This window comes from Lasiosphaeria miniovina (assembly GCF_030549165.1).
Source record: "Lasiosphaeria miniovina strain SMH2392-1A chromosome Unknown B0T26scaffold_2, whole genome shotgun sequence".
Lineage (NCBI taxonomy): Eukaryota > Fungi > Ascomycota > Sordariomycetes > Sordariales > Lasiosphaeriaceae > Lasiosphaeria > Lasiosphaeria miniovina.
This window is the reverse complement of record NW_026848221.1, coordinates 1096715-1118564: the sequence shown is the minus strand read 5'-3', so window position 1 is coordinate 1118564 and position 21850 is coordinate 1096715. Positions and strand designations below refer to the sequence as shown.

The following is a 21850-nucleotide window of genomic DNA, read 5'->3' as shown; positions in this document are numbered from 1 at the left end:
AAGAAAGGAAGAGCAACCTTGGTGCCTCCCTAACTAGTCACCTCTTTCCTTGTGGTGCTCAAGTTGGTGAGTTAGGTTAGAATACCAGACCTTGCTTGGCTCATGTCCTCCTGCCCGATCAATACTGGCGGGTCGGACAAACACCTCAACGCGCCCCCACGCGTCCTCACGCTTGTCAATCGTGCCTTCCGTGCCTGAGAAGCCTAGCTTCCTTGCCTAACTTTCAAGCTTCACACACTTGCTCGCACCTCCCTCCAATTCTGCGTCTGGTCGTCGCCACTCCAAGTCCATTCCAGCTCTCCTGTCCTTCCATTCTTCTTAAAATCAACCTTGGCAGCCTTGCGTGCTGACATGTCTTTTCGCTTAGCAGAGCAGATTGCCTGACTCCAGAATTACCTCCTGCCTCCAACAGCAAACGAGGTTTCTCGGCCAGACTTCGCTATCGACCCGGATCCACCAGGTTATGTTTGCCGTTCCGCGGCTTCTTGCAACAACCCTCTTCTTTGACACCTTCCTCTGTTAATTACCTTACCTACAACAACCTAAGATAAGCCCTCCGGCCACTCACTACATCTACCACCTCGACCTCTTCCTACGCAGAAGGAGATACCCAACCATGTCTAGCAATTTGAACCCGGCCGCTCTGGCCGCAATGATGGTACGTGAACTGATCTTCCATAGTTTGACTCCACATCTCCAGATTCGTGAGGGCGGATTAACTTGACCGTTCAGTTTCCACCCACGTCTTCGACGTTCTACTGCTAACACGACACAAGGATGACCTCAGCATTGATCGGTTGAATAATCTTCCTCTAGAGGATAATCATCGCAACCATAACTCTGCGAAGCACCGTGACCCTGCCTCGAGAAACGCAGGCCTCGAGCGATTGAATCACTCTATCCAGCAGATTTATCCGGCTCTCGACAATGTTTGGCTCTGTTAGTTGAACCCAAATCTTGTGGAAGTCTGTCGCTGTCGGCTGGAGTTTGCCCATACTGATTATTCGTGCTTGTAGCATCAATTCGGAATGGAGTGTTTCAAGACGAGGACGCCGAAGCCGTTGCCGGCCTCGATGATTTGGGCGGCGGACGAATATATCAGACAACCAGAAGCATGATTCAGAACATGAACGGCCCCAGAAGGTTAGTCAAGACCAGAAATAAGTCTTGTAGAGGTTGTCGAGTAGTCACTTATCATTTTGAGAACAGGCACGGAAGCAACCCAAGAGAGTCTCTTCATAAGCTGAGCCGAAACAACCTGAGCGACAAAAACATGCCCGTGGGAAATGGATCTATCTCGATCCAAAACCAAGTCAGGGACTTCACCGCTGCAAATTACCGACGAATCCCGACTGGCCTACGCAATGGCCCGGGTAACCACACCTCAGGTGGTTCCAATAGTCGCAATAGCGCGAGCAATAATCGCTGCGCATCCTCAGCCACTTATCACAACGATGGAGACAACAATGTGTCGACGGCTCGCAACAACCCCAAGGGTCTGAGCAGCAACCGCAGTGTATCCGCTGTCTATGATCGTAATGTGTCTTGGGGCAATAATAATAACGCGCCTCCCAACGCTCCCCGTAGTCCCAGCCGCCAGCAAGGTTCCACCAGACCTATTTCGTCACGAACTAGAAGAAGCGCTGTCGACAACAATGGAACCAGAGGCGCAGTCAACAACAATGGTCGCCCCCAGCAGAATATTGCACCAACCACGGCTCCGGAGTTGCTTGTCAACTCTTTTCCTGCTTGGCCATCGGCTCCTCATGCCACTGGCACTCACGCTCTGCCTCCTCAGGCGCTTCCTCATGCTCCAGACACTCAGAACGCTCCAGCGGGTACCACCATCCCGGTGATCCAGATAAACAACACGTTCTCCCAGTATGAAGCTGGGCCTGCGGACATCAACAATGAGCCTAAGAATGTTGTCTTGAAGCTTCCAATTATATACCGGCAAAACACCTGGGCCAATAATTTCGCTCTGAATTGTGTGGCATACCTCACAACTGAAGGCCCGCCTGACAGCGGACTCTTTATCCTCCAATCAGAGAGGGGGACGATGGCCAGATGGCCAGTAAACAGATGGCATAATTTCACTAGTGAGGATGCACAAATCATTGCCGTGTTCCACAACGACGATAATCTAGGTGTCTCTTATCTTCTTCAATTCCGGACAGGGGAAGATCTGAGGAACTTCATTTCCACTATCCGCGGCCTTCGAGATGGTATCCTAGATGCTGTCAATGTGCAGGTTACCTCCTCAGCCACTCAAGATTCTGTCGATGAGCATTTTGTTTCTGCAACCGCCCGGGATTTCGTCGATGTGCAAGTTGCCTCCTCTGCCACCCGGGGTGTTGTCGATGCGCAATCTGTCCAGGAGCCTGCTTTTGAGGAGCGGGCAACCGTCGCGCAAGTTTCTGAAGAGTCTGTAGTCGAAGATGTTGACAAGATCCCGGGTACCGGAATCCAGGCCGATGACGGATCAACTAGTGCAAATGTCTTGAATGGCTCAGACAACCAAGCTGAGACTCTCGCCGCAGACTCCTCGTCGGCAAATGAAGTTGAACAATCTGAGGCGGCGAATCCATCGCCGTCCAACACAGACGAGAGGATCATGCAGATGCGGAAGTTAGCTCGGGCTTTTTTCAAGGTTTTTGCAGTCCAAGGCATCTCTGGCAAGACCATGGAGCAGATTGCCACTACCTTTCAAGCGATCAAGGACGCGATCTACGATCACCTCCGAGAAGATTGTGGTGGACCAAATTCATACATCGATGAAGTTCTCGATGAGCTTTTTGACGAAGCATTCGAGAAGCCTCTACAACCTAAGCCAGCAGGTCCGCCCGTGGAAGCTGATACTGCGCCCATCCCAGAAATTTCAGTGGAAGTTGATACTGTGCCTATTCCGAACGGCAATGGCCGTATTCAGTACACACGCAACGAGCTACTGTCGTTGCAATCTTTTGCCATCTTACCCCCAGAGGCTCTGGCTAAGGTTAACATCCCAATAAATCCTCACCCCCAGGTTTACCGACCATCGACAACGGCCGTGTCGTCCACATCGCGAGAGCAGTCGGACATGCGTTCTATCTCATCCTCTCAAATTTGCCAGAGCACAGACGCCATGAACTGGGTTCTCGGCGTCAGCGCCTCGCCGCCGGCGGCCTCTGCTAGCATTCAGGGAATTGTCAATAATAACAATACGCCCACTGTCAACGTAAAGCCGACTCACCCAGACGTTGGACTCCAGCAGTCGCTTTGGGCAATGCCCGACGTCGAATTTCTGTCCCCGAACACATTCACTGGGCCCAGTTATGAGAGGCATAGGTGGCCAACAAATAGCTACATGCATGACCTTGCCCAGCTAGACCCGAGTGCCAGTCCAGACCAAGTGGCGGCGGTGTTGCTTCCCCTCGAGGGATATACACCTCAGGTGGCAGGGGGCGCTCCCCGTTCAGTGACCCCTGAAACCATGAGGGAGCTTGAGTCTAGAATGTCTAGACTTTCGATTGACGACCCATTTCGGCCACTTATCAATATTCACCAACATGCCACCACCGAAATTACCCAAAATACTACTGCACAGAGGCAAGTTGCGGAGCCACTGATTCGAGCTACCGAGTCGATTCTCTCTCCGATTTTGACTGCCAATGTCGGTTTCCAGGGTATAACTGCTCGATCTGGCCATCGTGGCCTAGGTGCCTCGCGCCACAACATGTACTAAGCATTGTCCTTGCAAAATGCCACGAACATTCCAGGCATCCAAGTTGATTTGCAAGGTGCGGGTGCACGCGAGCAGCCACAACATGTAAGAGGTAATGCCCTCAAAATCTGGCAACTTCGATCACCCTGCACCGGGTGGAGACGGGACTTAGGTTCCATGTACAAAAAGTTTTGTAATATAGCATGTGAATGTTGATTGTTTGTACTCCTTGTCCCTTGCTCGGTGACTAGGCCAAGATAAATGTTCCGTTTGGTGCCTGCCATCATGTTTGAGCCTTCTACTCTTGCAGGTACGCATAAGAGTTAGATGTTGAGATTTACCAGTTATCTTGCCGCAGTAGATCCATCATGGAATAGTACACATCTCCTGACTGTTCGTTTTGTGGGATTTGGTTTCTAGCCGTCCTCGAGAGTTCTCTCGCCAGCTTTGTGCATCTCATGTCAGTTTATTCCGCGATGTACAGCTGAGCTCTGGGGTGCAGTGTTTGTTTTGTATATCCGCCTTGCGTCTTTGTAAATGTTTTCCCAAGCCTAGATAGTAGCTAGGCGTAGGAGTGGCGGCTGTAAATGTGGCCTAGTTATGGTTCTTTGGACCTTTTCTGCTTCCTTCAAGTCTTGGTTTTGGGTGGTATTCGGGACAGATGGTTTGGGTGTTGAATATTTTGCCCCTGTCTAATGCAGACGAATTTAATTACCTGCCCACCTAATAGTGGAAAACGTTCTTTGTTGCTCCGAGATCGCGATAATCGGTAAAGAATTAGTTCATCATCAAAGACGTTCTTAGGTGTGTTTTTGCTGTGTCTCTGTGTTAGCTGGTTGGGATACAATACGTAGGAGAAGAAGGGGTTTCCCTTCAATGTCGACAGCCAGAGCGCTACTGCTGCTGCTGCTGCTGCTGCTGTTCTCCGCATTGGTGCTTTTGGTACCACGACGGGATCTCTCTCTCGGGCCTGCACCCGCGCGTGATTATGGCCGCCTCAGTGCACCCTGGCTTCTGGGTCAGCTAAGAGCAGAGCCGGAGACTGGGGAAGGTGTCAGGGGCTTGTGGGTGTGCTTTGGAGTGGTGGCACCAAATATGAAAGTATGTGGCACCCCGGTAGAGGGATTATGGAATTGGTTGAAAGAGGGTTGTTTTCTAAATGAAAACAAGAGAGCGCTGCAGGGGGTGTCTACGGGGACTCCCAGACCCTGGTAAGCTCCCCAAAGCAACAGGGGTAATTTTGTATCACAAAATACCAAATCAAAACTAGAGGCGATGTTCATTGCCCGCAGTGCCCGGGCGCCCGGGTAGGTACGAAGGCTCAGGCTAAAAGAAAAAAGGGCCACCCTCCCCACTGCAAGGACCTGAACGCCACGTCCTAAAAGGGGTTAGATTCAAATCGCCAGCTGCCTGGTCAACAAGCCAATCTTTTACAGTGCAAGGAGATAACGGCCTGCCGCGTGTCCAGATCGGAGGATCTCAGGATCTTACCTTGTGGCAAAAGAGGTAATTTTTAATCGTAACACAAAAAGCCGGGTCGGCTGGACTGGTTGAACAAAGGTATATTTATTGCATGTCCAAATAATAGAAAAGCAGAGGAACAAGAATAGAGAGAGCAGCGGAATCGGCTTCTTGGGGCTCTCAGGGACCCCTGACACCTGACAAGCTTAAATCCACCGCCACCCTCGTTGCCCTGGTCGTTGAACTAGGCCAAATATTGACATCGGATCTTGGCATCAAAATTCTATAACACGACGTCATGAACGGCCAAGAGAAGGAACAAATGAGCGATTTCGGTATTTTAATCAAAAGGAGGGACCTTGCACGAGGTAGTCTAGCCAAGGAAAAAAAATTCGCATGAGATTGCAATTGGACAAGGGTGTAAACAGACGCCTTGTTGCCTTGTGCCCCTGAACACCTGACCAGTATCCAGTGTTGTGGGGTTTCGAAAGAAATCACGGGCTCATTCAAATGGCGAGGACAGAGAGTGAGCGAAACTAATACAGTAAAGAACAAGGTCAGAGGGCAGAAAACGAGCAGCCGTCTATGAGTAATTAATTATCTCGGAGCGGCAAGTCAATCAGAAAACCCCAGCTCAAAACTGCTTGGGGGGGGAAAGGGAGGGAAATGATGAGAATGAGATCCACTGGGGAAGTTGGGGGAAGCAGCAGCAAGGAAAGTAAGCAGGGGCAAGCATGTGGTGTCGATTTTTACACGGCACCAAGTCAACTCAGCGGACATTAATGAGATCTTTCAATTGCTAAAATCATGACAAGAAATTAAGCCCGGCATTGCTACCTAATGAAATAGAGATGGCAAGACGAGCAGGAATCAGATCGACCATTGCTGCTATGCTAATTACCAATGAGAGTCAGGGGTAACGGTTCAGCTTTTGGGCGATCGGCTCACAAGCTGCGAGTCTCGAACCACTGACGAAGACGATTCATCACTTTTGACTTGATCCTTGACCCTCAATGCTCCGGTACTGTCACTAAGAATCTCTAAGGCGGAGAGGCGCGAGGAGGCATAGATTGGGAATGATAAAATTGGGGAAGCGAGCCCCACGAGGCCGAAAAGGGGCATAAGTGTCCTGAAACAACCACCTCATAGCGACGCCCAAAAATAGGTCGGTCAGCGGCGCCGGTCCTTATTTCCGTGAATTTGAGGCTCGACGGGGCACTTCCATTCTTAATGGGCGGGCTGCTAGGTGGGGTCAGAGGCAGAGACAGGAATCCTCGCCCGCCGCGCACAAACCGGGAATTCCAGGTTTTCAGGGAGGCGCCTACGTCACAGTCACAGTGATTCCCTAACCATAAGGAAGGCGAGGATGACAGCGAGTCAGGCCATTCGGCCAACCTGGAAGGAGGTATTGCGGGTAGGTGTGGTTACACGGTGTGGCAAGTGCGACGTTGGTGACTGCCGCCCTGCCTCCTTCGGCTTCCTTCAAAGTCATGAACACCATGGATTGATGGTATTCATTACAAATCGCACAAGTGTTGGAGGCTGGAAAATGGAAAACGGAAAATGGCCGCAGCGTCAGGGGCCCGGGCCGCCCGGGCCGCCCTAGCCACCGCGCAGTACATACGCACCCTCTGTGGTGTGAACCATAACACGTTGGCTGCACGACGCAGACGGCATGCTGCTGTGCTGCCGCTTCCCATGGGGAACGCACGGCAGCCAGCCACTGCCCGTGGGGAAGCGGGGGGCGAATGGAAGGCGTGAAGTTCTATTGACCACTTGTCAACGGGAGGAGACAGCAGAGCAGGAATCCATTCAGGCTACACTAAGGCTAATCACACAACCTCCCGGGTCGGTGTATCAAAAACAAAGCAGCATTAGGTAATTGCGCTGTCTCCAATCATTCTTACTTCCCTACCTACCTTGCCGACCTTGGATAGGATCAATAGCCGGCCAAATCAGTTTCAGCTGCACTGCTACCCAATAAGGTAAGGTACCTTAGGCACCTCATCTAGATACGTAAGACGTAAGCGGGACAAGATGGAGATCTGGACTCGGAGATCTGGACTAAGTTAATTGGAAATCCTAAGCCGCGCTTATGCTCTACTGCGAACATCGAATCTGATCAGGCTATATTTTCTTCCTTCGCATATGTGTGTGTGTGTGAGTGTGTGTGCTCAGATCCTTCGACTAGACCTGCCTCCTCCCAGTCTGTGCCGCCAACGCACGCCCATCCAAATCCAACAAATACGCAGATTGAGACGCTGAGCCCTTCCTGCGCCCCATGCCTCAGAAGCCTTCCATAGAACGTGGCATCTGTTTATTCTTTTTCTTTTCCGCTTCTGGACGAAGATGATAGGGAGGGAGAGAGGCAGAGGAAGAGTAAGAAGAAAAATATGCCCCCCTCCCCCCGGGCGCCGGGCCGCAGTTCTGTGCCGCACCGTCTCTGATCCACGCTAAATAATATTACCATTAGCCTTATGCGCGTTTAGGTACTGTGCCTAGATTAGACATAGAGTTCGGTGCTGACGACGTCGCTTGCCAAAAGTCCCCGCTAGTCAGTCACTGGTCAGTCACTAGCTAGTGCCTCCACCAACCGCGCGCGGCGCAGGGGTGTTTGTGCATTTCCGCAGATCCCGATCGATCCGTGTCACGGTCCACGGGGTTTTATTTTCCGCCGCCGCGTTGACCTGGTGTGGCCCGGCAGGCCTTGGCGTGTAAGATTTTGGATTTCAACGGGAAAAGGAGATGAGCGTGAGGCTGTGAGCATTCCAACGAAGTCAAACTCCGAACGAACCGAGCTCTTTGTCTCTCTCCATGTCTCGTTAGGGGATATCCAACAGGAGAGCTTCATAAGGATGAATGGGCAGGGTTTATTTTGGGAAAATCCCAGTCACTTCTATTCAAGCCTTGCCGGGGGCACGGGTCGTCAAGGGGGCCCTGCTAAGACCAAGTTTATGGGAAAGGGCACAGACACAGGCAAAAGATGACGGCACTACACTCCGGCAGCTCCCTTACTTTATTAGTAGTGCTTAATAGCACGTGCCTAGTAAGCAAGTGCGTGCACGGAGTGGGGTTATCAACATCCTCATCAGGGGCCAGCCCAACAACACAACCACACTGGCACGAGAAGGATTGGTAATTTTCAATTACACAACCTACCAGCGATTGGTAATGTGATACTATGTCAGAATAATTACAGATAGCTAGCGTATCCAGATACGCACCGCCTAGCCTTTTTGGTAACTCTCACTCAGGTTAGGTACTTGATCGGAAGGCGACCTGCGCCGGCTCAAGTGCCAAGTGGTCCCCGTGACGCCTGCGCCACCCCTCCGCGCTTTCTAATCGTCCCGCGATTTTCCAGCCAATGTTTACGAGTTGATCATTGTATATGCGAGAAGCCTTGGATCCAGCCGCGCTTGCATGCATGCCTGCCTACCTGCAGCCTGCTTAAGTAGGTCCGGCTAGTTTCGACCCCTTTGACTTTCTACGTGCCGCGCCTGCGCGGACTATTATCACTTCTCTGACACGTGTGGGTAGCCTCACTCTGTGTGCCACTTTCTCATCGTTCTAATACCTCTCGCCGTACTTATCAAAGTCGGCCTTGGTCTCGGCGCACAGCTTGATTCCCCAGGGCTTGATGTTGCGGTGCCACTTCAGGTGCGGCCAATTCGCGTCTCCTGAGTTGATCAAGCCCTCGACATCGGACAGCTTGTGGGCTTCGCCAAAGAACATGGCGTCCTGGATCTGCGGGTAGACAATCATCTCGTTGAAGCGCGTGCCTTCCTTGATCCAGTCCATGCCCGCCATCTTCCCGTGCTTGGAGAAGGACAGGTACGGCTTGGACACGTTGAACTTCTCCATGACCTTCTTGTCGAGCTTCTCCTGCGCCTGGCATGTCTCCTCCATGGTGGAGTGGACGTTGTTGATCTGCCAGGATCCCTTGGACGGATACCAGACCTTGCTGATGAAGTCAAACGCTTGCGAGCTTCGCACATAGAGCTTCACGATATACTGGTCGTCCGGTGTATTCTCCCGTCCCATCTTGGAGAAGAACGCGGCACTGTAGCAGACAGAGTCAGAATCCGCCCCCCTTACTCCAGGGAGGTAGGGAGGGAGCAGGGCAACTTACATTCGCGGGTCATCCGCCACATACATGGCGTAGCCCCATCGTGCCGCGCGGTCCGTCCGGGTCCGCCGTTTTCCTTCTGCGTATCGCTGCGCGTTTAGCATGTCCGCGCCAACGTAACCAATGTGTTGCACTCTGCTACTTTCGGCTCCGGATGCGGGAATGTATCGACGCCATTCCATGAAGCTTCGGTACAGCTTCAGTCCATTCTTGTAGTCATCATATGTAATACCGCGGCCTGGCTTGGCTATTTTGAAAAAGGTAACACCTGTCGTGGAAATCCACGTCAGCATGCTGCGATGGCTCGTGGTCCCTTTTAGCAGCGGCGCTTACCGTTCCACTGTTCAACGTCCATGTTTTCGGCTTTGTCGTCAAAGAGAAGCTGGGCCCCCGTGTCAGAGAATATCATCATTGAAGAGGGGAGTGCGGGCATTTACCATTTTCTTCTGGCTTGTAGGCCTTCCCTTGTCCTGGTTCCACCTTTCAAAATTGTCGAAATGCTCAGTTTTCGGTTGGTGTTCTGCGGCTCCACTCAGTAACGGATCGCGCAAGATCAAGCACGAACAAGGTGTGTGATGATTGCCAACTTACCGTTTCCAGCCTCAAAGTACTTTATGATGTCTGTGACGCGCGTTCCCTTTCCTCTCTTTGGGTCGTCATACTCGACGTGCCAGAGGGCACGGACACACCTGAGATGGAAATCAGACAATGTCAGAAAGTGTTGCGATACGAAGTTGGCAATCCATCCACAAAAGACGTAATAACTCACATATCTTTGTGAGTGTTCTTGGACGAGATGCAGACATCAATGTTCATGTTGTCACTAGAATTGGGCTTCGTTTGCTTTCGAATATCCTGCAGGATTTTGATAAAGTCATAAGGAACCCAGACCTGAGCCTGTTTGTATTTTTTGTTCCTGCAAGACCTGTTAGCGGCCGACGGTATGACAGACGAGGTGAAATAAATAGAAAAATACAAACTTGACATCTCCAATGAGAAACCCGTCGTTGCTCTTGCTTAAGAGGGTGACGTTGTCTTCCTTCTTGCCTTCTGTGACCCATCCGTTCTTGCCGAATTCATGCTCGTTGAGCCAGCCGTCCCACGTGGTGCCGCTGCAGAAACTGTTAGTATGTTTCGGATTTTCCTTCCAAAGTTCACCCCAACTAGCTAGGTGCTTACTCGAGGTCAAAGGCGACGAGTTTTGGATAAATGTCCGAGCCAAGAGCTTTGATCAAGCCCGTGATAAGTGATGCCATGGCGAATACTGATGGATGATAATCTGGGGACACGAGCGTGGTTTGGAGATGAGTAGGGGAAAATATGAAGCTGTGATTAAGAGCTGTTGCTGAGTGGCTCTGAATGCTAGATGGAACTGATGATTAAATCGGAATGAACCATTCTTGCTATGCTAGATTCAATACTATTTATACAGGCTTCCACAGCACTCCTGAGTGCTGACATTGCGACTTGTTCCCTCGAGGTTCTTGACCCGGCGAAGAGCTTCGTGTCCGTTGGTTTCAAACCCGAACAAGAGACATCCAGGCCATCTCGCCGACCACTTGCCCCTCTCTCGACAAGGCGTAGCGACTCTCGCAGGATATTTCTGGAATCACAGTGACCCAGAAGAACCTTGGAAGTGATACGCCGCATGGCGAAGGAGGGCGTCGAGGCGATGAAACAGGAAATCTCTACGTTCCCACTTTCGAAGAGGCTGAGGCTCAAGGCGGTTGACGCTGATCTAGCATGTTTGGAAAGATCGGCTAACGGCCTCTTGCTTGTCTGGGCCCTGCCAATGACCAACACGCCCTCAGAACAACCAACACTCCTTCAAACCCTCGAAGGCGCGGCAGTCATAATGCGGCGACCGAGCTGGGCCTCGGGAAGCCGCGATTTGCAACAGGATGCCCCACACGTTTCAACACTAAAATCAGAGACATACCGAGGTGTGTGTGTGTGTGGGTGAGTGAGTGCGTGAGTGAGTGAGTGAGTGGGCGAGTAAATTTAGATTTTAGGTTCGATGAGATTGCGTGCTAGTGTAACGTAACCTCCCTTTCCAGAGATGCCGGGCAGGCGATCCACAAAAGCGACACGGGACTCATGATGCAGCGGCGGCAAATTCGGCCTAGCCATTGAGAACTGCCTCATGGGTCTCCACCGCCCAAAAAAAAAAAGTCCGTTGCCGCGCGCCGCACGAATACGTTGAAACTCCATGCCACGGGCCCTGCCTCCTCCTCGTGGGGGCGGTGCTTAGTTCGCCGCCGCCTATGCCTCTTCCCGCTGACAAAAATGGAAACTAAGTGACGCCTGAGGTTGAACCAATGAGCCGTTGCCCTGCATGCCAGTAGGGAGCCTTTTCTAAATATTGGAAAAGATTAGGCCGATAGCCAAGACTCGCAGTGGACAGTCGACGAATATATCCACTACATAATGCGTACCGCTCCTCGGCTCATCTACACCCCTTTGTCTTTGTCTTCTTCATTCCCTCAGACACCAGCTTAGCATTCCATCAAACACCAGCTTGACGCCGAAGCAAAAACCAACAAACATCGCCAGCCATGGCCACGCCTACTCCCACTCCCACCCACCAGCAGACCCACTACACGCCGCGCAACACCGAGACAGTGCTCGACATCGCGGCCGACGTGATCCGGCTGCTGCGGGCGGCGGGCGAAACGGTCGGCGTGGGCGAGTCGCTCACAGCGGGCGGCGTCATGGCGGCGCTGACGTCGGTGCCGGGAGCCAGCGCGGCGTTCCGCGGCGGCGTCGTGTCGTACGCCACGTCTCTCAAGCGGCTGCTGCTGGGGGTCGACGCGGCGCTGATCGCGCGCGAAGGGGTCGTGCACAGCGACGTGGCGGCCCAGATGGCCGAGGGCGCGCGGCGGTCGACCAGCTTCGACGGCGTCGCGACGACGTGGGGTCTCGGCACCACGGGCGTGGCTGGCCCCGACCCGCAGGACGGTAAGCCGCCCGGCACCGTCTTCGTCGGCATCGCCCACCAGGGCGCCAGCCAGGCCTGGGGACCCTTCAGCTTCCCCGGGTCGAGAGAGCGCGTGCGCGAGGCGACAGTCATGGAGGCCTTGGCTAGGTTGAGGGACGCACTGGTTGCGAGGAGCGTGGCGATCCTCGAGGTCGCGTGATGGTCGTGTTGGTGTTGCTGCCTGTCTTTCTTTTACCTCAGCACATGCTGGAAGCTGCGGCCGTGGCCGTGGCTGGGTACTGGGCGCTGGCGCTCAAGGTCTCCATCTGGCGGGTTCGATGGATTTTCCCAACTTGTGTAGCATGGCCATTCGCTTTTGCAAGTCTGATGCTGGCTTCAGGATCTGTTGAATTTAAGTATTCATGTACATAATTTATAGTGGAAGCTGGGCAGGCCACAGAACATTATTTTACGGCAGTGCCAGCTTTGGAACATTAAACTACCTCGGGTCCAGGTACTACCTTCCCGGGCTTCCTCATACTTTGGGTGTTGCAGTGAATGAGATCCACAGGCTCGTGGCAAGTTGGCCTAGGCTGTCGTCCGCATGTTATTACACCTCAGCCACTCGTCTCAGTGGAGTCGGTGCCTTCAAGAAACCGGAAGGCTTGTGAGTACCTTGATCCGCAAAGAAAACTTAGCCCTGGTTGGTCATCCAGGTTCGGGATCCAGAGACTGAGCTGTGTGAATTTGCGCTCCAGTCCCTCATCCAGTCCTAACCTCGGTTGCAGGGTCCTAGATGAGGTTAAATGGCTGAGATTCGCTCCTTCCTTGGCCCCATAGGCCAGTTCTGCCTGAACAGTGGCAACTAGCAAGTACGCCTGGCCAAATGAAGGACCTCCCGCGTGTTTGCCTCGATCCTGCCTCTTTCTCGTTTGCACCAGTGTGACTGTGTCTTAGGGGTTAGGGTTATGTGAAGACTCGAAACGTTGCGAGTCGACATGTGAGCGCCTTGTTAAATCACTTCCCCGCTCCTCTTTGCTCGTCCTCACCCGTCAGTGTCACACTTTTTGTCCTCCGCTGGTTCGCTATGGAAATGGAAATCGTGAAGTCGGATCGTCCCTCTGACCTTTCGAGGCTTTCTAGCCTCCCAGACGAGACGCTTGTGCTTATTCTAAGCAATTTCTGTCTGCATTGCCGCGAATTGCGGCAAGAGGAGCCCCACGCAACACCGCTCGCCTTCTTCCCACGCAACCAAGCCCCCAACCAGCCCTCGTGGAACTCACGCGACTGCCATGCACTGCACTCGATGTGCAGGGTCTCGAGGAGATTCCTCCCCGTCGCCCAGGAAATACTCTACCATGAGTTCGTCCCCGGATACGGCGACTCATGGAACGGCGATTACGAATTCTACTGGCGTCTCACTCCCTTCCTCCGAACCGTGACACTGCGCCGCGACCTGGCCGCCTTGGTCAAGAGATTGTATCTCGATCTCAATCTCCTCAACTCTATCACTAACTCCGAGGCCAAGGATGCACTGCAAAAGGCCGCACAGGCCCGTGGCATCCGGCTGTCCGACTTTCTTCGCCCTTACCGGGATCTGTTGCCGCCCTACCATTGCGAAGAATACTGCCCTTCGGGTGATGAGATGGCATGCATGCTTCTGGCTTCTCTCCCAAATCTTAAAACGCTCGTCTTCTCGGCCGCCGCTCCTTTTACGGCCATTCTTTCATCATCTCTGCGCGCTGCCCGTGCAGAGAGCCTCTCCATCCAGACTCTCGACCTCCGCGGAATTGACATCAACTTTCGTGCCCGTTATGATGGTATCCTCGAGTTGGCATCCTCAACCTTGGAAACCCTCAACATTGATACCTGTCTGCGTTGTCGACTCACCGGCTTTGTCCGGCCTTTTCCGAAAATGAGAAACGTAACCATCACTAACAGCAGGCTTTTCGAGTCAGATTTTGCAGCGCTTCTTTCGTGCTGCGCAGGCCTCGAGACGTTTACCTACGAATGCCGTAGTGAGTCTTGAACTCTCGACAAAGCCATGACGGCTGTTGCTGACGTTGAAGCTGGCATACCTGACACTGGCCCTCTCGGTGTCGACTCGCCGCCCAACGACGCTGTTGTCCAGCTGCTCAGGAACAAGGGAACTCTGAAGAAGCTACATCTCGATACCCGACCAGGGCGGCCGACGCCAACCATTAGTGATGGCGAGTTTCTTGCCCGGCTGATACCCAAGTTGCGGGAGTTTCTTGTTCTCGAGGACTTGTTCCTGGACGCAAAATTGATATTTTGCGATACTGGCCAATCGTCAGGCCGCAACAGTCTCCTCACAAGCCTCCTTCCTTCGTCCATCGTTTCACTGAAGCTAGCGGCAAATACCGATCCCCAAATGACCATAAATGTGTCAAGGTGTCTCCTCGATCTCGGAAGGGCGGTTTTGCAAGGGCGATTTCCCAAACTTAAAAGAGTCAGATGGGACACGAAACACCAGGTCGATGACTGTAGCATGAGAGTTGCATTCCGCAAGGCCTGTGTAGACTTTGCATATGATTCCTGGCCGTTCAGCGGCGGGGCAAACAGGCACAAGGACGAGAGCTTGAGTTCGTCGGCAATCTCGACGACACCGGAGACAACAGACGGCGAGACTGATTGACATGGCATGTGTCGGATTCTGCTAGCACGACCGAACGTAGTTTAGGATATTATATATATGCCACCACGGTGCTCCTGGAGTTTATGGCCGCGGGATTGGGGTTGTCTAGACTTGGTGCTAGATTTGATGGACCCGGGTTCTGGTTTGTATTGGTACATTTGAAGGATTGGCTTTGATTGAATTCGTAGCCCATCGCATTCCTTTTTATCCAAGTCTACTGCGTCTATGTCCCCTTTCATCCTGAAGAAGTCCCTAGTCTAAAGCGCCGTGTTTGTTCCAGTTGACGTTCATTAATTCATTAACCATCTCAATGGCTCCCTTAGTTTGCTCATATCCCTGTCTACTACATTTGGTGGAATGCTACCCTAGAGTGCGAGCTAGACTCGTACACAGCCCCCTTGCTCCTTGCAATCAAGTTCAGTCCGAGCCTTTATTCGGCTATCAAATCCGTAAGGGAGTATCAATTATTTGCAGGTCAACGTCTCCGTTGAGGCGTAACTTCTTCAGCGACACCGCACCACTAAGCTGTCAAATTATGACGGAATACTGCGTTTCCTAGTGAATTTTTTCTGCATTTTCGACGTCATTCGACCGTTCGCGTAATAAAATTGATTCATAACTGGACAACTCATGATTATAGACTGCAGTACTGACGTCTATACATGCCACGAGAAGCGCTAATCAATACTCAAATATAATCAACGTTCAACTAGTTATGCTATCACCTCACGCTAGCAAGGTTCAATAACACAGGGCAAATAACCGTCTCATGTCATCTCAGACCGGGGTTTCTTGGGATAGAGTGAAGGACTCTCGACTCATATTTTTCACCCAGTTCTTCCGTTAAGTTATAGAAAGTCATAAAACTCTTCACAGCTTTGCGTTGTTGGGTAGCGGAACATATCATGAGTTAGTGAAGACGTAGAAAGATGGTGTGAGTTTGAGTGACGGAGATGGATCGCCAGGTGTGCGGCAGCTGGCAGGCCCGAACACTGCTGGTCTGTGCACACGACACTCATTAAAGATCCAAAACCAACCGCGACAGGGCCGCGCGGGGCGGCGCGTTCAATTAGCGCGCTCACAGGCTGCAGAGTCGCATCCCTGTCCGTCCCGCATTAACTTTCCGGCGTCCGAAAGCCCGATCGAGAAACTCTCCCCAACAGTTAACTGTCCGCCATAACCCGCGCAAAAAATAACGACGACTTAGGAGCTCTGCTTATACATACAACTCCCAAATCTTGCCATCTCTCTCTCTTTTATTTCTCCAGAGCACGCCAAATAAACAAAACAGAGAAAGAGCAGGCAATAGGGAACCGGCCGGCCGCCGGCCATAATGTTCACCGTCATGCCCGTACCCATATTTACCTTTGGCCACGACGCGTCGTCGTCGTCAATGTCGCCAGCCACCGCATCCTCGCCCTTCCGCCCGGCCGTGTCGTCGCCGCTTTCCTCGTCGCCCATCAGAGCATCGGCGTCGTCCGACTATAGCCCGCCACGGCACCACCACCACTTCCGCGCCACGCAGTCGTCCCCCATCGCGCCACCGCCGACTACGACCACCAGCGCCAGCGCCAGCAAATTCAAATACGCGACGCGCAATCCGAGGCCGAACCCTGTAGTCAAGCGGCGCGAGGAGGCGCAGGACAGCAGGCGGCGGCTGTTCCTGCAGAACGTGCGGCAGCGCGCCGACGAGCACAAGTGGGAGCGCAGAGGCGGCGAAGACGAGGTACGGCAGACATTACTAATCCCTCCCTGCCACTCAGAAATCACGAACCCCTATATCCATCCCTTTGAAGCAAAAACGAGAGACAAAAAAACTAACGAGTGCATCACGCTCACACAGTTACTCAAGCTCGAGTGGGTGCGGCTCAACCGGGAGCTGCGGCAGGCGAAGCACTCGGACACGGCGTGCATGGTCAGCGAGGGCGAGATCGAGGACGAGCCGGCGCAGCAGCTGCAGCCGCACCTCCAAAACAATAACCAAAACCCAGCAATCGACGACGTGGATGCCCTGATGGTCAACGCGATCGAGCAGCAGGAAGAGGCCGAGCTGAACGCGCTACTATCGTCGTTACCAGACGAATCCCCGAACAGGCAGTCCCGGCCGTGGTCGCCTCATTTCTTCTTAGACGACGACGACTACGACGGGCTGTTCATGGATTTTCTCTCACAACAGTCGCACGATGACGCGGCGATGGCCCTCTCGCAAGACGTGGAGATGTCGTGAAATGTGTGGTCTGTGGTTGATGATTGCTCTTTTCTGCTTGTGCTGAGCTTGCATTTTACATAAATTTTGGAGTTTCGTGAATTCATGGCCGGATATGCATTGCATGGTATAGGGTATGGGGATGGACAGGCATTTTTTTGTTTTTTGGTAGCTGGTTTGAGCAAGGGAGGGCGTTCGTTCATATTAACGGACGGAAAAGGGGTCTGTCTGTCTAAAGCTTGCTGGCATGTATGCAAAACGATGGACTTGTCTAGCTATATTAATCCCGGAATCTTGCCACAAATTAAACCAACCGACTCCCTGAACAGTTACTGGGGGTTGCACGACTCGTCGGGCATGTTCAGTGCGTCCTGTGTCGACGGCATGTCTCCCACCAAGTCGTCTGGCGGTGAGCCCGAGGCTTGCATCTGTTGTGATTGTCAGTGAAGCTCGAAGCTAAAGGGGACAGGGGACGCTCCCACGCACCTTCTGCATCCGGTCCACAATGTATTCGCGGTCTGCCTTGTTGGCGTCGGAATATGTCGGCTCCTCAAACTTACTGACAATCTCCTTGACTAGGGCCTGCTGCTCGTGGTACCGCTGGAGGTCGTCCTTAGACGTCTTGTCGGCGTTCTTGTCGAGCCACTCGGGGAACTTGTCGTTGAGCTCCTTCATGGGCTCGTACAGGATCTCCTTGTTGGTGAGCTGGTCCATCATGCCCATGAGCATCTTGGAAAAGTCCTCGGCGCCGCTCTCGCCGCCCTCGCCGTCGAGCTCGCCCGACTGCATCTGCTTGAGGAGCTCGGCCAGGAAGTCGTCCGAGCCCTCGGCAGCGGCGGCGGCAGTGGCTTGCGCGCCCCCTGCCTGCATGCGCTCCATCGTCTGCCGGATCGTCTCCTGGAACGAGGCCTCGGCGCTGGATGCCACTGGCGGGGCCGCCGCCGCAGCCGGATTGGCCGCCCCCCTGGGCACCCCTGAGTGGCCGCCTGCGACCGTTGCGGGGACCGGCTCCGCGCCTCCTCCTGCCGCGGCGGCAGCGCCGAGCTCCTTGAAGATGTTCTCAAACTGCGCCTGCATCTCCGGCTGTAAAGCGCGCGTGAGCAGTCTGGTCATTCATACTGTGCTGCTGGGATTTCACGCCAGCTCTTACCTCGAGTTCGCCCAAGAGGCCGGCCATGCCGTCCTGGAGCTGTTTCGCAAAGTCCTCCTCCGAAAGTCCATCCTCTTCGGTGGCGGCAGCAGCACCGCCACCAGCAGGGCTTGGTATCCCCGGCCTGGATGGAGCTGGGGGCTTTTGGGACTCGATCTTGACAGCCGAAAACTCATCGAGCATGTCTGCGTCCCGGCCATATGAGTGTTAGTTGCATCACAGCATCACGATACTGGCTTCACCGGTGCAGGATATTGAAAGAAGAAAGAAAACATGTGACTATGTGCACATGTATGAAGAAGGAAACAAACTTGCCGTCAAGATCATCGAGGTCGTCCTCATCCGGGTCTGGCACATCCTCATATTCATCGGGAACCTCATCGACCACGGCAGCGGGTTTGGGAGGTCGTTGGGTGGTGGCGGGGGGCGGCGGCGCCGGGGCCAGTGCGGCCCTTGTTGGTCCGGCTTTTGCTACATCGTCTTCCTTGGTGGGCGCGGCAATGTCGCCAGCATTAGAGTCCATATCGCAAGGCCGCAGAGTCCATGCAGGCCGGAACAGAAAATAAAGCCGAAAGTATTTCAAATAAATACACGAATTGCAGTGCAGGAAGGCGTGCGTACGTTGCGCCGCGTGGTGTGTACCGAGGAAGCTTCCTCGGAAAGGAAAGGGGTAAGGCGGGGGCCCCGCGTTGGCGGGCAGTCCGTTCGGGTTACGAGCACGGCTGCTGCTGGCCTGCTGATCAGCGATGAGAGAGTGGAGTTGGTCGTTCACCCAACCCCAACCCCAACCCCACCCGCTCCTTCAAGTCCTTTTGTGAGACTGATGACAACCTAGAAATAAGCGTCGAGAGCATACGACGTTTCAATACGAACGAGTCAAAGGTGTTGTCACGATAAAGTTTGCTATCCTTGCCGTCATCTTGGGTGGACTCCGAAAAGTCTCATTAATTCTTGGCTTGTACGGATATAGGTAAAAGTACCCAGTACATACATGTATGTAATTACCTGTAGGTAAGATACCAAGTGGACCACGATGAGACTTTCAGGCAAGGAAATGACTACTCCAAGTCCTTTAAGAAAAGGAACCAGACATTTATTTGAAGACGGAAGCCGTAGCTGTCTAATGTTTACACACACAGGTGAGCAATATGGATCGGCCGTGGGGGCAATGTGCCATGAGAAAGGCCTGCAGGAAAGCACTCTCGGACAAGGGCGGTTGAGGCCACACAATTTACCCCACATTGAAGAACCCACAGCTGCTCACCTGTTTTGGCAGCAACCCACGTCTTCGGGCCAGCAGAATTTCTGAGAATCGCATGGGTGCCTTTGACCGACAACCTGCAAGAGTTGAACAACCTAGACAAGGCAAGGCCCGCGCCCAAGGCCTCAACTCACCTTCCTTGGCGCAAGGCAACCCCCATTCTCTCCACGCTCGACCTATCGTGTTGCGGATTCTATATCTGACCTGCGTCGGGCCTTTCTCCCCACATTTTCCTCCACGCCTGTCGTCCTCCCGTGACTACAACTTCAGCCGCGTCCCCACGCTCTCGGCACGGATCACTGCGCCGGCCTACGTCTAGTGGTGCCCTCGGGTCCCCGTACAAATAAATCTCCAGCAAATTGCTCAACCAACGATCGCTTTCTGCCCACTGCAGACGAACGAACTATGGCGCTGTGTCAAAACCGCCTGCACGAGGAGCGGTAAGTGCGACACACGCCCACCCCCCGGGGGCCTTGCGCGGCGCGCCCGCCCTTTCTCCTTCAGCTTCTACTTCTGCTTCTACTTTTGTCTGTCTATGCCTCCCTCCGTGACATACTCTTGCTAACTCCGCGTGTGCCACCTCACAGAAAGCAGTGGCGCAAAGACCACCCCTTCGGCTTCTTTGCCCGACCGCAAAAGAATTCCCAGGGTGTGCTCGATCTGAAAGTTTGGGAGTGCGGAATCCCCGGCAAAGAGAAGACGATCTGGGAAGGGGGCCTATTCAGAATGACGGTCACGTTCCCCGATGGTATGTTCACACCTCGATCTCGCCCTTGCCCGCCCGCCGGCTTCAGCTGGGCGTTAAGGACCTTGCTAACTGATCATCCCTACTCGCCATGCAGAATATCCCACGAAACCTCCCAAGTGTAAGTCAAATCAAAAGCTACTCCGTACTGGGACACGTCACTACAGCCAGGTCACAAGATTAACATGCTTCTCTTCGCTATGCAGGCAAATTTGTACCCCCTCTCTTCCATCCTAATGTCTACCCATCGGGTACCGTCTGCCTCTCTATCCTGAACGAGGAGGAGGCCTGGAAGCCGGCTATTACGGTCAAGCAGATTCTTCTCGGCGTACAGGACCTGCTCAACGACCCCAACCCCGAGTCACCTGCCCAGGCGGAAGCTTATAACCTTTTCAAGAAGGATCGAGCCGAGTACGACCGCAGAGTAAAGCGTACGGTGCGCGAGAATGCCGCACCATGAACAGCCCAAGCCCCCCAAAGCTACAATATAGTGGAGGCGACATTTATCTGAGAGAAATGGGTGACTTGCCGGGAAGAATTAAGGAGTTTATGGGATACCATAGTGGCTTGCAGGATGCTTGGCGTTTACACGGCAAAAAGCGGCGGAGCGTCTTGTCCTCGGAGCTGCTAGTAGGCAGCATGGTGTGGGTATGGGTTCAGGGCAAACAGGGAAAGAAACCGGGGATCGTGATGTCCGACATGGGGGTGGCTCAACCCAACGAGCGGCATGATGGCAATTAGCAATGGAGTCTGGGCAGATTCCCCCGCAACGGCCGGATCTGCAGAGCTGGCTGGAATCGTCTGGGGAAACTGCCAAAGGCTCCCGTGACTTGCGCCTCGGGAATAGAAAGGCGCTATAATGCGGCTCTTGGTTGGCCGCGCGAATTGGGGTCTCGCAATAAGCACTCAACCCACGCTAGATTTGTTGCACTTTGACTTGCCCCGACTTCCAGACCCCCACATTGAAGTTGTGAGCTCTCACAATTAACCTTGTTCGGGACGTAAACCGGACAATAATGCCTCTTCATGACCACTACACGCACCCCCTACCAGTAGCTCTTCCCACAGACGCAGGCTCTCACGTGGACGTTTTGTGGCCTCTTTCGGGGCTGTCACTGACAGCTGCGAATGTTGCATGTCGTCAGCAACGGCGAGTCGTCCATTTCTTATCAGCCCGCTTTAGGTAATATGGAGACAACGCCCCCCAGGCCTGAGACAAGGTGGATTACTATCTGGACCAATCGCCGGCTCTCCCGACATCGGCCTGGGGAAAAGATACCTCAGGGTACCTTGGCTTGGCTGGTGGTCCTGGTCACTTCTGGAGCTCTCTTCCCAGCGCCATAGCCAACTTGCTCGAACGGATTGCCAAAATCGCCCTGCAATTGCTCGAGAACCGTTTCCAGGGACTGGGGCCGCCTTATTAGTCAAGGTGCTAAAATCTTGCCTGGGCGAGGCGAGTCTGGCCTTGGGCCGGGCAGGGGGTGGCCGTTGTATTAAGAAAGACTTGGACTGGACTCGAGCCCGGATCTGGAGTCACCACCTCGCCAGCACCCACTCACTCACCACACACAAAACATTTTCCTGGGCGTGTGACTCTTTTCTCTCCTTTTCACACACCTTCCCAC

At 53.4% G+C, this 21850-nt stretch overlaps 8 protein-coding genes across 8 annotated transcripts; 5 read left to right on the top strand and 3 right to left on the bottom strand.

Moving 5' to 3' along the window:
- Window positions 1-4306: 4306 nt before the first annotated feature.
- Window positions 4307-4657, bottom strand: B0T26DRAFT_692840 (uncharacterized protein). The gene has a single exon (XM_060441177.1). The coding sequence runs from the start codon at window positions 4632-4634 to the stop codon at window positions 4332-4334; it is 303 nt and encodes a 100-aa protein (XP_060299902.1). The 5' UTR covers window positions 4635-4657; the 3' UTR covers window positions 4307-4331.
- A 3840-nt stretch (window positions 4658-8497) lies between these two features.
- Window positions 8498-10689, bottom strand: B0T26DRAFT_799155 (acid phosphatase-domain-containing protein). The gene is made up of 8 exons (XM_060446967.1): window positions 10470-10689; window positions 10271-10402; window positions 10060-10206; window positions 9882-9979; window positions 9728-9810; window positions 9624-9672; window positions 9294-9558; window positions 8498-9224 (listed from the first exon to the last, which is right to left on the bottom strand). The coding sequence occupies exons 1-8, from the start codon at window positions 10544-10546 to the stop codon at window positions 8732-8734; spliced, it is 1344 nt and encodes a 447-aa protein (XP_060299901.1). The 5' UTR covers window positions 10547-10689; the 3' UTR covers window positions 8498-8731.
- A 690-nt stretch (window positions 10690-11379) lies between these two features.
- Window positions 11380-12747, top strand: B0T26DRAFT_692836 (uncharacterized protein). The gene has a single exon (XM_060441176.1). The coding sequence runs from the start codon at window positions 11846-11848 to the stop codon at window positions 12425-12427; it is 582 nt and encodes a 193-aa protein (XP_060299900.1). The 5' UTR covers window positions 11380-11845; the 3' UTR covers window positions 12428-12747.
- Window positions 12748-13255: 508 nt separating this feature from the next.
- Window positions 13256-14297, top strand: B0T26DRAFT_692834 (uncharacterized protein). Its single transcript, XM_060441175.1, has one exon. It carries the CDS (start codon window positions 13295-13297, stop codon window positions 14234-14236), a length of 942 nt encoding a protein of 313 aa, XP_060299899.1. The 5' UTR covers window positions 13256-13294; the 3' UTR covers window positions 14237-14297.
- A 3-nt stretch (window positions 14298-14300) lies between these two features.
- On the top strand, window positions 14301-15166 carry B0T26DRAFT_692833 (uncharacterized protein; the record flags this gene model as incomplete). Its single annotated transcript, XM_060441174.1, has 1 exon — window positions 14301-15166. A coding segment is annotated over exon 1 (260 nt), but the record flags the coding sequence as incomplete, so codon positions are not given.
- A 1090-nt stretch (window positions 15167-16256) lies between these two features.
- B0T26DRAFT_737864 (uncharacterized protein) lies at window positions 16257-17090 on the top strand (the record flags this gene model as incomplete). The annotated part of the gene is made up of 2 exons (XM_060443520.1): window positions 16257-16589; window positions 16707-17090. 2 exons carry the CDS (start codon window positions 16257-16259, stop codon window positions 17088-17090), a joined length of 717 nt encoding a protein of 238 aa, XP_060299897.1.
- Window positions 17091-17398: 308 nt separating this feature from the next.
- Window positions 17399-18742, bottom strand: B0T26DRAFT_671761 (Pex19 protein family-domain-containing protein; the record flags this gene model as incomplete). Its single annotated transcript, XM_060439370.1, has 4 exons — window positions 17399-17497; window positions 17556-18152; window positions 18220-18404; window positions 18493-18742. The coding sequence occupies 4 exons, from the start codon at window positions 18740-18742 to the stop codon at window positions 17399-17401; spliced, it is 1131 nt and encodes a 376-aa protein (XP_060299896.1).
- Window positions 18743-19784: 1042 nt separating this feature from the next.
- On the top strand, window positions 19785-21019 carry B0T26DRAFT_114387 (ubiquitin-conjugating enzyme/RWD-like protein). Its single transcript, XM_060433292.1, has 4 exons — window positions 19785-19920; window positions 20068-20228; window positions 20323-20346; window positions 20432-21019. The coding sequence occupies exons 1-4, from the start codon at window positions 19886-19888 to the stop codon at window positions 20683-20685; spliced, it is 474 nt and encodes a 157-aa protein (XP_060299895.1). The 5' UTR covers window positions 19785-19885; the 3' UTR covers window positions 20686-21019.
- The last annotated feature ends 831 nt before the right edge of the window (window positions 21020-21850 follow it).